Source organism: Propithecus coquereli, unplaced genomic scaffold (genome assembly GCF_000956105.1).
Source record: "Propithecus coquereli isolate 6110/MARCELLA unplaced genomic scaffold, Pcoq_1.0 Scaffold10, whole genome shotgun sequence".
In the NCBI taxonomy this organism is placed as follows: Eukaryota; Metazoa; Chordata; class Mammalia; order Primates; family Indriidae; genus Propithecus; species Propithecus coquereli.
In genome coordinates this window covers 8,160,798-8,175,381 of record NW_012133858.1, presented here as the reverse complement: position 1 = coordinate 8,175,381, position 14,584 = coordinate 8,160,798, and the positions used below count along the sequence as shown (strand labels likewise).

Here is a 14,584-nt window from a genome sequence, read left to right as displayed (position 1 = left end):
TTGGGAGGCTGAGGCAGAAGGATTGCTTGAGCCCAGGAGTTTGAGGTTGCTGTGAGCTAGGCTGATGCCACGGCACTCTAGCCTGGGCAACACAGCAAGACTCTGTCTCAAAAAAAATAAATAAATAAATAAAAAATAAATGGTGCTGGGATACTAATTATCCATGCTATAGAAAAAAGCGAAAATAGGTATCTTCACAGATGTACAAAAATAAAATCCAGACATCTCAATAATTTAAACTGTAAAAGGCAAACTATAAAACTTTTGGAAGAAACATAAGAAAATGTCTTTATGACCCCAAGTTAAGCAAATCACAACTTGGAAGACTATACTTAACATCATATAACTGACAAACGATACTGTATATAGACTATAAGGAATGCTTATTAATAAACAAGGAAACAATTAACAACCCAATAGAAAAACTGATTAAAGACCTGAATAGATATTTCACAGAAAGTACTAATGAATAGCCAATTAACCTGAAAAAATGCCCAATATCCTAAATAATCAGGGAAATGCAGACTAAAACCACAATGAGCTACCATTTCACACCTCCCAGATTGGCAGAAATTAAAGTCCTGTAATACAAATTGGTGAGGATGTTCAGCAATGGAAACCCTCATCTTCTGTGGGTGAGAATGCACATTAAAAACTTTAGGAAACAAGCTAAGAAACCTAGTCAAGTCAAACATGCGAATACCCTGTAAACCTGCAATTCTACTCCTAAGTATATACTTCTGAGCAACCTTTAAATCTTTGACCAGGACACACACCAAGAAACATATTTTATATCCTAACCCACTACACATATGGCTGAAACAAATGTTTCATGAAACAACTCTTTTACTGTGTGTGGTATACTCTGGTTATTTCAATTAATGTCATCCACTAAACAGATTTTATAACCCACTAATGCACTGGATTTTTTTTGTTGTTCTCCTTTCATCTTGCATAATGCATTGGTTTTTAACATGAGCTGCACATTAGAATCACCTGGGGCATTTAAAAAGCTAAAACAAAAACAAAACTGATGCCCAGATAAGCCCCTGAAGACTCTGATTCAATTGGAATGGGATGGAGCTTGAACACAGAGTTCATTAAGCTTCCCAGGCAATTCTAATTAGTAGAACAACTATACTAATGGGTCACCTGAAGCTTGAGAAGGACTGCCCTAGAGAAACACTTGCACACATCCACCAAGATAAATGTTCCAGATTATCCACAGCAGCATTATGCGTGAAAACAGCACAAATATCTACTGATAGGAAACTGGTTAAACAAGTTACAGCACATTTATATAGTGTAATAGTATACAGCAGTGAAAATGAACAAACTACAGTTACATATATGAATATCAGCAAAGAAAATAAATGAACTACAGCTGTATATATCAAATCTCTAAAACATAAAGCTGAATGAAAAATGTATCCTAGAAAAAGTACGGACAGTATAATTCTTTTAGAAAAGGTTCCAAAACAGGCATGCCCAAACCATATATTATTTGAGAATGAATAAATGTTATAAAATTATAATAAAAAGCCAAAGAATAAAAAAATGCAAAACTCAGAATGGTGGACATCGGGAAGGGGGAGGAGAAAGATACTATGGGGTGCGACAGACAGGGACTTCAAAGGCGCTGATAAAATTCTAGGCTGGGTGGTAAGTACAAGAGTGTTTTAATAAAATATATGTATTATATATGCTATTGTGTGTATGATGTCAACACAAAGTAAAATATTAAAACAAAATTTTATTTATATAAAGTCCTAAAACAGGCTAAACTGATTGAAGGTAAAAAAATCACATAGTAGTTGCCTGGAGGCAGGGGAGGATTGGGTTAACTGGGATAGAATGTGAGAGCATTTTCTGAGGAGAAGGAAATAGTCTATTACGTGACATGGTGATAGTGATTATGGCTTACATGGGTGTATCATCCATCTGTCAAAATTGTACAGTTACTACTTGTGCATTTTGATATTTGTAAATTTTATTTAAAAATAAGAGACAAGGCAGAATGATTATAATTGTTGAAGCTGGATGATGGGGTTCATTACACTATTCTTTCTACTTTGTATATGTTTGATATTTTCTATAATACAATTTTTTAAGAGAATGAAAAATAATTGGATAAGGTAAGTTTTTTTTAAACAGCTTATAAAGTTTTAAGATTAGCACTAAAAAGTTTTCAGATCTTAACAGTAAACAAAAGAAAACAAAGTCTTCAGAAATCATCAACAAAAACTGAATGGATATTAATTACAGATATGAAGAACTGATAAGCCTAAATGCAATTAGAGCCATCCCTGGGAAACCAGTACTCTCACCTTCCCTTAGTTAGGGGGGACCTTGAGTTAGTTGTAGCTGAAAATTCTGAGAAAAGGAATGGAAAGAAGGGGTTTAGTAATGGAGGATAAAACTGGAAGATCCTCAAAATGATCAGAGAGATAGGTATGCTCTTTTGCATTTATGTAAATGCATGTTCAATTTGCTCACAAATCCTTCCATTAACCAAAGTCAAGTACTAGACTGTCCCCACTTTCTCTTTTGCTCATTTTATCCTCTTCTATTCCCCTTTCCAATGCTGTCCAAGTATACTTTATTCTATTTTAAGGAATCACCTATCCCACCTTGGACTCTGATTCTCCATAGGTAAGTAATTTCAACTCTTCTAGCAAGTTCTTCTAGTACTAACCTCCATCATTTTTTTCTAACCTTTAAATGTAGTGTTTACACCATCATTTTTAGGTTTTCCCACTTGAAATACACTGATTTACTACTTTGGAAGATAATAGATTTGGCATTCTCCAATACACATACTTCTTTACCTTCTTCCCACGTATAATTTTTGGTTCATTGCTTCATGTTCCCCTTTTATCCTTTACCTGATCCAATCCAAGTACATTTTGCATTCTCAAACATGCCAGATACACACCCTATTGCTTCTGTTAAATAAACTTTAAAAATATACTTCCATTAGGCTTTTCAGTTACAACTTCACATGAAATCTTAATAAAAGCAAAATTAGGTGGGGGCAGTGGCTCATGCCTATAATCTCAGCACTTTGGGAGACTCACTTTGGGAGGGTTGCCCGAGGCCAGGAGTTCAAGAGCTGCCTGAGCAACATAGAAAGACTCCCGTCTCTACAAAAAATAGAAATATTAACCAGGCCTGGTGGCATGCTTGAGTCCAGGAGTTTGAGGCTACAGTAACTATGATCAAAACCACTGCACTCCAGCCTAGGTGACAGAGTGAGATGCTATCTCAAAAAAAAAAGCATGAAATTACAAATAAGTGTAATTATTACACTAAAATAAATGAATAGGTTTTCAACTGTTCAATGATTATGTCCTGTCTACAAATCTAAATTACCCAAGACTTGATTCTTTATTAATACTAACCCAAATTTTCACTGATTATGTATCATATAATCTCAAATTAAATATGTATTAAGTATTATTATACACAAAGCACCATTCTTCTTCCACTTGGGTTTACCTCTCCATATAGGAGATATATCTTTATCTCTGCTTATACCTATTACCAGCTATCAGAGTCATATTATCACACTTAATGTGATTAAACAAATGAATTTCTTACCCTTATTCTAACATCCAATAGTGTTCATAATCCCTTATCCAATTCTAAAAATCCAAAAAAAAAATTGAAAACCAATAGATTTCCTTGTCTATTAACACCAAAACTACTTTAGTGACTTCAACTTATACAAGACTATTTATAATCTTTATCCCATCTTTGTTTGAATACACTGGTGGTTCTTAACTGGGGGTGATTTTGCCTCACAGGGGATATCTGGCAATGTCTGGAGATGGTCTGGGTTGTCACAACTGGGTTGCAAGGTGCTACTGACATCTAGTGGGTAAAAGCTAGGAATGCCGTTAAATGTCCTATAATGCACAGGGACAACTCCCTACAACAATAAATTATTTGGCCCCAAAATGTCAATAGTGGTCAGGGCCTGGTGGCTCATGCCTGTAATCCTAGTACTCTGGGAGGCTGAGGTGGGAGGATTGCTTCAGCCCAGAAGTTCAAGACCAGCCTGAGCAAGAGAGAGACCTTGTCTCTACTAAAAATAGAAAAAATTAGCTGGGCGTGGTGACTAATGCCTGTAGTCCCAGCTACTCGGGATGCTGAGGTGGGAGGATCACCTGAGCCCAGGGTTTGAGGTTGCTGTGAGCTAAGGCACTGTAGCCTGGGTGACAGAGTGAGACTATGTCTCAAAAAGTCAATAATGCCTAGGTTGAGAAATTGCAGGCTAGACAATATTTTGCTGAAGACACATCAATGTGTTGATTACTAATTCTTCTACAGATATGTCTGAGGGCATTTATAGAATACATGATAAAAAGAGAGTATTTATTACTCAAAAATCAGAAAAATTCTTAATTCCAAAATATAGTTGGCTCTAGGAATTTCAGACAGGAGACTGTGGACCCTCTATCACCATTCTATTTAATAGTAACAGCAGGTCTTCCTCAAGTACCTTGTGATTTGTATCCCAGTAATGTCAGGAAGCCATAAATTATGGCCAAGGTCTCAGAAAATAAAGGAGATGAATAGAGAAATTCATTGGCCATAACAAGTAGGATGAGTAACAACTTTATAGTTTTATTCTTTTTTATCACAATTTAAAATAAACTAGCCTTTTAAATAGTGCCTATATATTAACATTAGTTGTTTTCTTGATTATGTTTTAGTGTTCTTACCATAAAAGATATCGACATAGGATACTATAATATAATAAATCAATACTGGGACTCGTAAAACCACAAGAGCTGTTTACCTTTCTCTGTGCCTGAGAATATGGAGATGATTTTATTCCTGGGCTTTTTTTCTTCTGGAACAGATGGCAAAGGTTTCAAACTGTGATTGGCTGACAAAGGGTCTTTGCCTCCAGTGCTAAAAATGGTACTGCTCATTCGCACGGGAGGTGCCGGAGGCTTGTCTTCCAGTTCTCCGTTATCAGACATGGTTCAGAACTATGAAATGACCTGAAATATATAGGAAAAAAAAATACAATTAATAACAAAAGAAAGAGTTACAAGCACGAAACAGTAGTAACTACCCCTTGCCATAACTCCAAATTAGAAAATGTTATGCATTTAGAGTAATGTTTGCAAAATTTGGAAAAATCAATGTGAAATAGATGTAACTGGTCATCAACAAAGGTAATCTCCCCTAATAAAGTTGGTAAATGGTTAGCTGAGGGAATGTTTGAAATGCCAGGTAGAAAGCATGATCACACTCACATAGCAAAAGCTATCCACATAACTGATTCTAAGGGACTGTTCCAACAAAAAAGACAGACAACATAGAATCTTAAAATAGGAGAATTCCAAAGAGGAAGAATATGTTCTGAGCAGCTAACCACAGGATATCTCTGTTAGGTCTATCTCTAGAACAGAAATGGATGCTTGGCTGTTAAACCTATCAACACCCTTCTGATTCCTTGCACACCAGCCCTGTGGTTACAAGTTAGCCTTCACATAACCTTTCCTAAAGGATTCCTAAAAGAATGTGCTACCGACATAGTATTTGGTCTCTCTGAAAATTTGACATTCTAATTTACACACATTAGTCTCTTCTGAGTTTTGCAGTCATATGAAGCTTGATCAATCTGAGTACACTGACAAAATCAAATCCAGAGCATGGCTGAGAACCGGAGTATGGCCACAACCCCCCCCGCCCAACATTCTGTGACACTGTAATTCCCTGACCAGGCAACTTCTCTTATCCACCTGGTTAATTTAGTGGAAATTCTAACTTTGTTTATATATACTTATAGGTATATATTTTATGTCTTTAAAAAAAGTGGATTACATACACTAAAATCAGCAGTAAAAGGGAGGGGAACCCTAACTTACACATTAGTTCTGATATAAAAGTAAATATATTAGATAACAACACACTTCCCCACTAAACAAGGTTGTGTTGTTGTTGTTTTTTCCTTTGAGACAGAGTCTCACTCTGTCGCCCTGGCTGAGTGCTGTGGCATCATCGCAGCTACCACAACCTCAAACTGCTGACCTCAAGCGATGCTCCTGCCTCAGCCTCCCTGAGTGCTAGGATTACAGGTGTTAGCCACCGTGCCCAGCCCTAATCAAGATTTTGTTTGGTAATTGTATCTTGATTTGGTTATAAGGTTATTTAATGTGTCAAAGTAAACAAAACTTTGTGTACATACAAAGAATGCCAACTGTTTTTAGAGAAAATTAAAAATAAATTTTTATTTTATTTTTTAGTTTGAATGCTAATACCTGAAGAAAAGTAGGTACAATTTGATAACTAGGGGATGAAGAGATTATTATACCTAATTCTATTCCAAATCTTACAGCTTTTGTTTTCTTGGTGAGAGTAATGTTACTAGCACTACTGTATATTTTATCTGCCAAAATGACGATTATTTTTCAGCCTACAGGAGGAAGAATGAGAGAAGGTAAAGGAGGAAAAACATACATTTTGGGGGATAACTAGCTAGAGAAGAGCTGGGAAAGGAGAGTAAAAAAGATCTAGATCTGTGTGTGAGAAAGACTGCCTGGTCCAAGGAAGAAATGAGGGTGGGATCTAAGGTGATATACATGTCATGTCATCAGCTGATTCTTCCTAACATAAAGTGGGGTTTGTTTTAGGGTGGGGTGCAAGCAAGATGCAACTGGCTATTCTTAAGTATGGGCTGCCATCAGTGTGCATTATGAGAGGGGACCTATCTTGCTACAGAAGGAAGAAAGATAAGGCTCAGTAACAATATTGCAAGGATTATTTCATGAATGGCTAAATCAAGACCAAAGTTTAGGTGTTTAGGTGTTAATGTGATCGTAACACTAAGGCACAGTAGATTATCCCTGAAATAGCTCACTTTCATCTTAATCACCACTTACAACAGAAACAGCATGCAGGCTGGGCGCGGTGGCTCACACCTCTAATCCTAGCACTCTGGGAGGCCGAGGCGGGTGGATCGTTTGAGCTCAGGAGCTCGAGACCAGCCTGAGCAAGAGCGAGACCCCATCTCTACTAAAAATAGAAAGAAATTACTTGGACAGCTAAAAATATATAGAAAAAATTAGCCGGGCATAGTAGCGCATGCCTGTACTCTCATAAAGTGAGACTCTGTCTCAAAAAAAAGAAAAGAAAAGAAAAGAAACAGCATGCAAAGTTACAATGTTTGGTTTTCAGGTACACCATGAACACATATTAATATACACTATTTATGTAAGTTAAAAAATCAGGATAATACAACAAAGCTTTAAAATACATTTATAGAAAAAATGCATCGAAATATTTTTAAATTTATTTTTTATTTATTTATGTTTTTCCATGAAAATTTTTGTTTGTTTGGTTGGTTTTTTTTGGAGACAGAGTCTTGCTCTGTCACCCAACTAGAGTGTTGTGGTGTCAGCTTAGCTCACAGCAACCTCAAACTCCTGGGCTCAAGCAATCCTCCTGCCTCGGCCTCCCGAGTAGCTGGGACTACAAGTGCGTGCCACCACGCCTGGCTAAGTCTGTCTATTTTTAGTAGAGACAGGGTCTCTCTCTTGCTCAGGCTTGTCTTAAACTCCTGACCTCAAGCAATACTCCTGCCTTGACATCCCAGAGTGTCACATCAGAATGTTAACAGTGGTTATCTGCAGCTAATAAGTAGTTTTTAACTTAATCACTACCATCAGAGCTGTGGCTAAAAGATATATGCATTAAAAAACACAGTCAGGGCACAATAATTACTTAGTGTAAACAGACTACAAATTCTATCCTTAAGACTTGCTTATAGATAGAATATGACTAGAAACTGCCAATGCACCTTAAATTAAAACAAACAAAAAACCCAGCTGCATGTTGTCCAGTTTTGTGGTAATAGTATAAGGTCTGGAATCAGACTGCTTTGGTCGGAATCCTGGTTCCACTATTTACTTAAGTGCGTAACTCTGGGCAAATTACTTAACTGTGCCTCGGTGTTCCTTGACTTACCCTTTAAGAAGTATCTGCCCAAACAAAACCCAAATTTAATATTAAACACATGAGTTATAGATGTCCCTAATGAAATTACTCAAGATGACAAATATGACAGCAACAATTTTCTAAGTAATATGCCACGTAAGTGACAAGATCTTAATAAATATAAGCACGACCCCTTGGTAAAATATTGATGCCTCTGCCACCAGCTTAGCTAAAGACAGTCTCTTATTTCTTCAGTTGTTGTTCAGAGGGAATTAGAATAAACTTTAGCTTCTTAAAGAGTTTCTACGTGCTCAGTTTTTTGTTTAGAGAAAGAAGTTAGAACTGGTTAAATACACTTTAATCATTGCGTAGAAGTTGAACAAAAGTAACACATGATATCACTCTCCCTGGCTACATCTTCCTCAGCAGCTGCCCACAACCTATAGACTGAGGACTAAACTTTAGCATTTAGGGCCATTGAACTCCAAACTGCTGAATTAATCTGATCTCTCATGGATGTACCACACAAATCCTATGCTTCATATTGTCCAAATATACCATGGACTTTCCTGGTCTAAATAATTTTTGTGTATATATTTCTACATTCCTAATTTTTCTTCATTCCTTTCATCTACTCAAGCAAATCTTTCAAGGCTCAGTAAACATTATTTCTATGTAAGGTCATTCCTGTCTATTCCTGCTCAAAATGATCTCTCACATCCTCTGGACTCAAGTTACAAAGGAAAATAAATTCAGAGACCATTAAAATTACAATGGATTAGAATTCATCTGGCCCATCTTCCTTATTTTATATGTGAAAAAACTAACCCACTAAAAAGTAAGGGGTTTGCATGAAGTCACACAAATCTAATTATTAACAGAACGAAGACTAAAATTTAAGTTTCTAACAATCTCATGTTCTTTTTTCCTTATTTATGCTAATATACCGGACCATTCTTTGGCAATGAATTATAACTGTACATCCTTAGTTATTTTATGTTTTTTCCTGCCCAAGACTTCAAGCAATTCAAAGGCAGGGACTTATGCATGGATTAGATAACAATGTTTACTGATTCACGGTGCAAGACTCTCTCTCCAGATGAAATGTTATTCTTCTTGAATCTACTAGTTTTTTAAATCAAACAGCATTTCACTAAACAACATACAAACTACCGTATATTAACAAAAATATCTTTGGAAAGATTTATACTTTTCCCCCCTCAAAGCTAAGCAATGGACTTCAGTTCTCTTTTCCATAAAGCAGTATATTTTTTAGTGCTCTGCTGCTACTGACAGTGTCTAATGCCTGAAAAGTGCCAAATGAGGTTGTGATGAGGTTCTTTACGCTCACCTTATATTTTAGCCAAAATCCAATAATTGAATACAAAAAAATTCATGATAAAATACTGATTTACCTTGTTTTTGCTCCATTATTCAAAAATGTTTTATAAAAAAAGATCAAATGTAAGTACTGACTCTCTCCAAATTTGTTCAAACACTTTGCTACTTTTCAGTGAAAAACAAGTAGGCGAAACAAAAAGTGTGCCCCAAACACACTGTACTCTTCTATCAGGCCCATTGTTGAACTGTGACACGACTCAAACACAAACAATTCCTCAATTGTCTACTGAAGGAGACTAGGGGTAGCTAAATACACAGCAGAAATGAAAAAAGTAGTGGTGTCTGGAACCAGTCAGTCCAATTAGTGGAAATTACTAAATTTATTAGAATCTACTGGGATCAACTAGTAGTGGTCTCCAACCTTTTTGGCACCAAGGACTGGTTTCATGGAAGACAATTTTTCCATGGCGGCAGGGGGTGGGGGGGAACTCTGCAGCCAGGCCATGGACCGGTAGGCAGCACAGGGGTTGGGGGACGCAGAACTATGGTATTCTAAGTATAAACCATATACTGCTGAAAAATATGATTAATAAAGCATAAGTTTGCTTTACATTTTATATAAATAACAAGTGAGTCTTAATTTTTCAGTACCTCATAAATGCTGTAACACAACACTAATTAATCAGACTTCTAACACTCAATAAGCTTCAAGAGCCCCAATACCAATGATATCCCCTCCAAAAAGCCTCAAATACCTTTGAGAGCAAAATAACCAATGAAAACATCTCTAGATCACCTAAAGGTAACAACATACACTATAAACAGAAGGTTTACAAATCGGAAGAAAAAGGTCCCAGCTATTTGGGAGGCTGAGGCAGGAGGATCGCTTGAGCCCTGGCATTTGAGGCTGCAGTGAGCTACAACGAATGCCACTGCACTCTACCCAGGGCAAGAGAGTGAGACTCTGTCTCAAAAAAAAAAAATCAGAAGGAAAGGAGTGTTCTCATTTGCTGACAACAGCTATAACATTAGGCCCACTAATAAGAAAGCCAGAAAGAAAAGAGGAAAAGGAGGAAAAGAGATGCAGAAAACACAATCATGGGACTGGTAAAAAATACAGAAGGAAAATAAAATCTTGCTTCAAACTCAAATAAATAAAGGACTGGATAACATATCAAATCTTTTAAAATGTATGGCTGAGCTAGTAAAATGAGAGGGATGATTCCACGGAGCCCCAAAACGAAGTGAAACCAGAAACTCAGAAGAGTAAGGAACTGACTAATCCAGTTATTCTCAAAGGATTTTGACTAAATCCTGGAGACCTTATGCTTCTACTTTGTCAGCTATCACAAAGGACAGGTGATACAACTCAGAGTCTGCCTACGCTGAAACGTCTAATAGAAGTCCCTTCCGCATACAGCTAGGACCTAAAAGGCTATAATCTATTTAAAGATAAATCAGGAATAAATCCCTCTGGACAGAAAAGAACAAGAACATTTTCAGCATTTTGAGCTTGGTGATGGCAAGCAGGGAAAAAAAAATCTCTGAGAAATCCTAACAACAAAATTCATGTTTATGATCTGAATTCATGCCACCTATTAGGTCCAAAAAAGCCCCAAAGAGAATTAACTAAATGTGGTCCCAAGTTGGTTATACTTTCTGATGAGTGACAGAAGCAAATATAAAGCCTCCATGGGAGAAATCAACTTCAACACGGGTCCCAAAGATAAAGTTCTAAGGGAAAGCAGCACTCCGTGTTAAAAATAAGAAAATAAACAAGGAAAACACGGCACCATGACTGAGAACTAGCCAAAATAGATATGGAAATAGATATGGAATGATCTGACAGAACAGATGTAAGAAGCTTCAAAATAAAAGCAGAAAAGAGCAAATATGAAAAACATCACACAGAACTTTCAGTAAGAAAAAATATAATATCTGAAAACTCGACAGTTGAAGTAAAAAGCAGTACACAGTGGAAGAGAGAATTAGTGAACTGGGAGATATATCTGAAGAAAGTTCCTAGAATATAACACAGAGACACAAAGAGATAGGAAAAAAGGAAAGAGAAGATGAGCAAGTTGGACGGTCTAACACACATTTATTTGGAGTTCCAGAAGATGACAGAATGAAGGGACTTGTTCACAGGGTAAATTAATAGCTGAGAAATTTCCAGAACTGATAAAGAACACAGATCTGTAAGTTGAGGAAGTGTAATGAATCAAAAGCAGGGTAAAAAATAACCTACAGGTAGACACATCACAGTGACTTTTAAGGACATGAAACACAAAGAGTTCCTAAAATCAGCCAAAGGGAAAAAAAAGACAGACTTCACAGAAGCAGTAGTTGGACTGTCAGCTTACTTCTTAATATCAACAACAAAAGCAAGACAACAGTAGAATATCCTCAGTGTGTTGAGAGAAAAAGCTGCCAATATAAACTGCAGATCCAACAAAACTATCTCTCTTTTTTTTTTTGGTGACAGAGTCTCACTCTGTTGCCTGGGCTAGAATGCCGTGGCATCAGCCTAGCTCACAGTAACCTCAAACTCCTGGGCTCAAGTGATCCTTTTGCCTCCCAAGTAGCTGGGACTACAGGCATGAGCCACCATGCCCAGCTCATTTTTTCTATTTTTAGTTGTTTGGCTAATTTCTTTCTATTTATAGTAGAGACGGGGTCTCACTCTTGCTCAGGCTGGTCTTGAACTCCTGAGTTCAAACAATCCTCCCGCCTTGGCCTCCCAGAGTGCTAGGATTACAGGCGTGAGCCACCGTGCCCGGCTCCAACAAAACTATCTTTCAAGAATGTGGTAAAATAGGCTGGGCAAGGTAGCTCACTCCTGCAATCCCAGTGACTCAGGAGGTAAAAGCAGGAGGATCCCTTGAGGCCAGGAGTTCGAGACCAGCCTGGGCAACATAGCAAGACCTGCTTGCTACAAAGTATTTTTAAAAATTAGCCAGGCATGGTGGCTCATACCTGTAATTTCAGCTACTTGGGAGACTGAGGCAGGAGGATCATTTCAGCCCACGAGTTTAAAGCTACAAATGAGCTATGATCATACCACGGACTGGGTGACAGAACAAGATCCTGTCTCTAAAATAAGAAAAAAAAAAAGGTATTTTTCAAATGACTGGAATCACTACATGTTCCTTAATCAAATTCAATTAAGTTGAAAATCAGTAACAAAAAGATAACAGGGAAAAAAAAAACCCATTTTTAGAAATTTTAAAACACTTCTAAAAAAACTGGGTAAGAAGAGACATCATAATGAAAACTACAAAATATTTAGAATTGACTTAGAATTTAAAAACTATGTATCAGCCAGACACACCTATAATCCTAGCACTTTGAGAAGCCAAGGTGGGAACATTGCTTGAAGTCAGGAGTTCAAGACCAGCCTGAGCCAACAGCAAGACCCCCTCTCTACAAAACAGAAAATTTAGCAGTGTGTGGGGGCACATACTTGTAGTCCCAGCTACTTAGGAGGCTGAGGCAGGAGGATCACTTGAGTTTGAGGTTGCACTGAGCTATGATGAAGCCACTGCACTCTAGCCAGGGCAACAGAGTGAGACTCTAAAAAAACAAAAAAAAATTCCAGGTTTTTTCACTAACAACAAAAGAACCCAAACAGCAACACAACAACAAAAACGATTTTGTCACATCAGATAAACAAAATGTGTCATATATATACAATAAAATTTCAGCCTTAAAAATAAATGAAATTCTGATACATTTTATAACAAGAATGAACCTTGAAAATACTATGCTAAGTAAATAAGACAAACGTAAGGTAGGAGGGTGAGGGGAGGGTGAGGTTACACTAAAACCCTAGACTTCATCACTATACAATATATGCATGTAACAAAACTGCACTTGTACCCCTTAAATTTACACCCCCTCCAAAACAGATACAAAGGATAGAGTACCCGTAGCTGAAAACATAGATAGGACCATGGGTATACTTGCAGAAAATGTACCGAAAGTAATGACAATGTACAAACATGGAAAATAGTGAGCCAGGTTATTAGCTATGCAGGACAGATCAAGAATATCCAACCTCTACAAAATTGGAATTTTTGAAAAAGAGGACACAAGTAATGAATAAACAGCATTTAGTTTCTTTATAAAGGATCCATATTTAGAAAAAAATAAGCCAAACAAAAAAGGACAAATACTGTATTAATTTCACTTCTGAGATACCTAGTCAAATTCATAGACACAAAAAATAAAATAGAGGTTACCAGAAGCTGGGGCAAGGGTAAAACGGGGAATTATTGTTTAATGGATACAGAATTTGTTTCAGATGATGAAAATGTTCTGGGAAAGGACAGTGGTGAGGGTTGTACCACCATTGTGAATGTACTTAATGTCACTGATTTGTACACCTTAAAATGGTTAAAATGGTAAATTTTGTCATGTATATTTCACCACCAGCACAACAAAAGAACGGTGCAGAATGTGAGGCACTTAAGGACACTTACAGCCCTAAACTTTTACATTAGAAAATGAAAACTAAGAATTAACAAGTGTCCAACCTAAGAAGCCTCGAAAATAGCAAAATAAACCTACAGAAAGAAAGGAAATAATAATCAAGATAAAAGCAAAAATTATGGAATAGAAGACTAATATATAATAGAGAAGATAAAGCTAAAGGTTGAGTCTTACACAAAATTAGTAAAACATCTCTGGCAAAATTAATCAAAACAGAAAGAAAGCAAAAATAAATAATATCAGGAATGAAAAGCAGTTCTATAGGCATTTTGTGAGCAGAGGTCATAGATATTAGATGTTCTGCAATGTACTCACAATTCTTAAACATCCTACTATGTACTGATTCATAATTGTAAAAAATTATCTGAACCTACTACAAAAGACATTTTTTGCAGTTTTTACACCAAATTTTCCAGATATGCAATCACTATCTAAATCAAGAATAATTTATACTTTGTTCTGCTCAGACTTTACACCAAGACATTTATTCATAATTTAGAAAATCATGTCACCAAGAGTGCTTGTGCTCATGCTGGCTGAGTCACTGACAGTGGTCCATAAATATGAGACTGTACTCTGGCCAAGCCTATGCATAGACACAAGCCTCTGTCATTTCATAATGATAGTATAGTTGTGATCAGTGTTTACAAATGGAAATACGTAATATAAATTGTCTTGCCTTTTATTTTTTCCTTCTTTCATAGTTAGGACATTGTATTGATTTTTTCCCCCTGAAATTTTGTGAAGATAGGATTAATAATCTATGATTTTCATTTCATAGGAAAGTAGTATAACATAG

At 36.6% G+C, this 14,584-nt stretch overlaps 1 protein-coding gene across 1 annotated transcript in view; it reads right to left on the bottom strand.

The window, feature by feature from the left end:
* PAK2 (p21 protein (Cdc42/Rac)-activated kinase 2) overlaps positions 1-14,584 on the bottom strand; it is a 102,283-nt gene that overhangs the window by 55,412 nt on the left and 32,287 nt on the right. The window contains exon 2 of the mRNA XM_012639766.1: positions 4,805-5,012. Within this exon, the coding sequence (XP_012495220.1) occupies positions 4,805-4,991 (187 nt within the window). The 5' untranslated portion in view covers positions 4,992-5,012. The remainder of the gene's footprint in view (positions 1-4,804; positions 5,013-14,584) is intronic.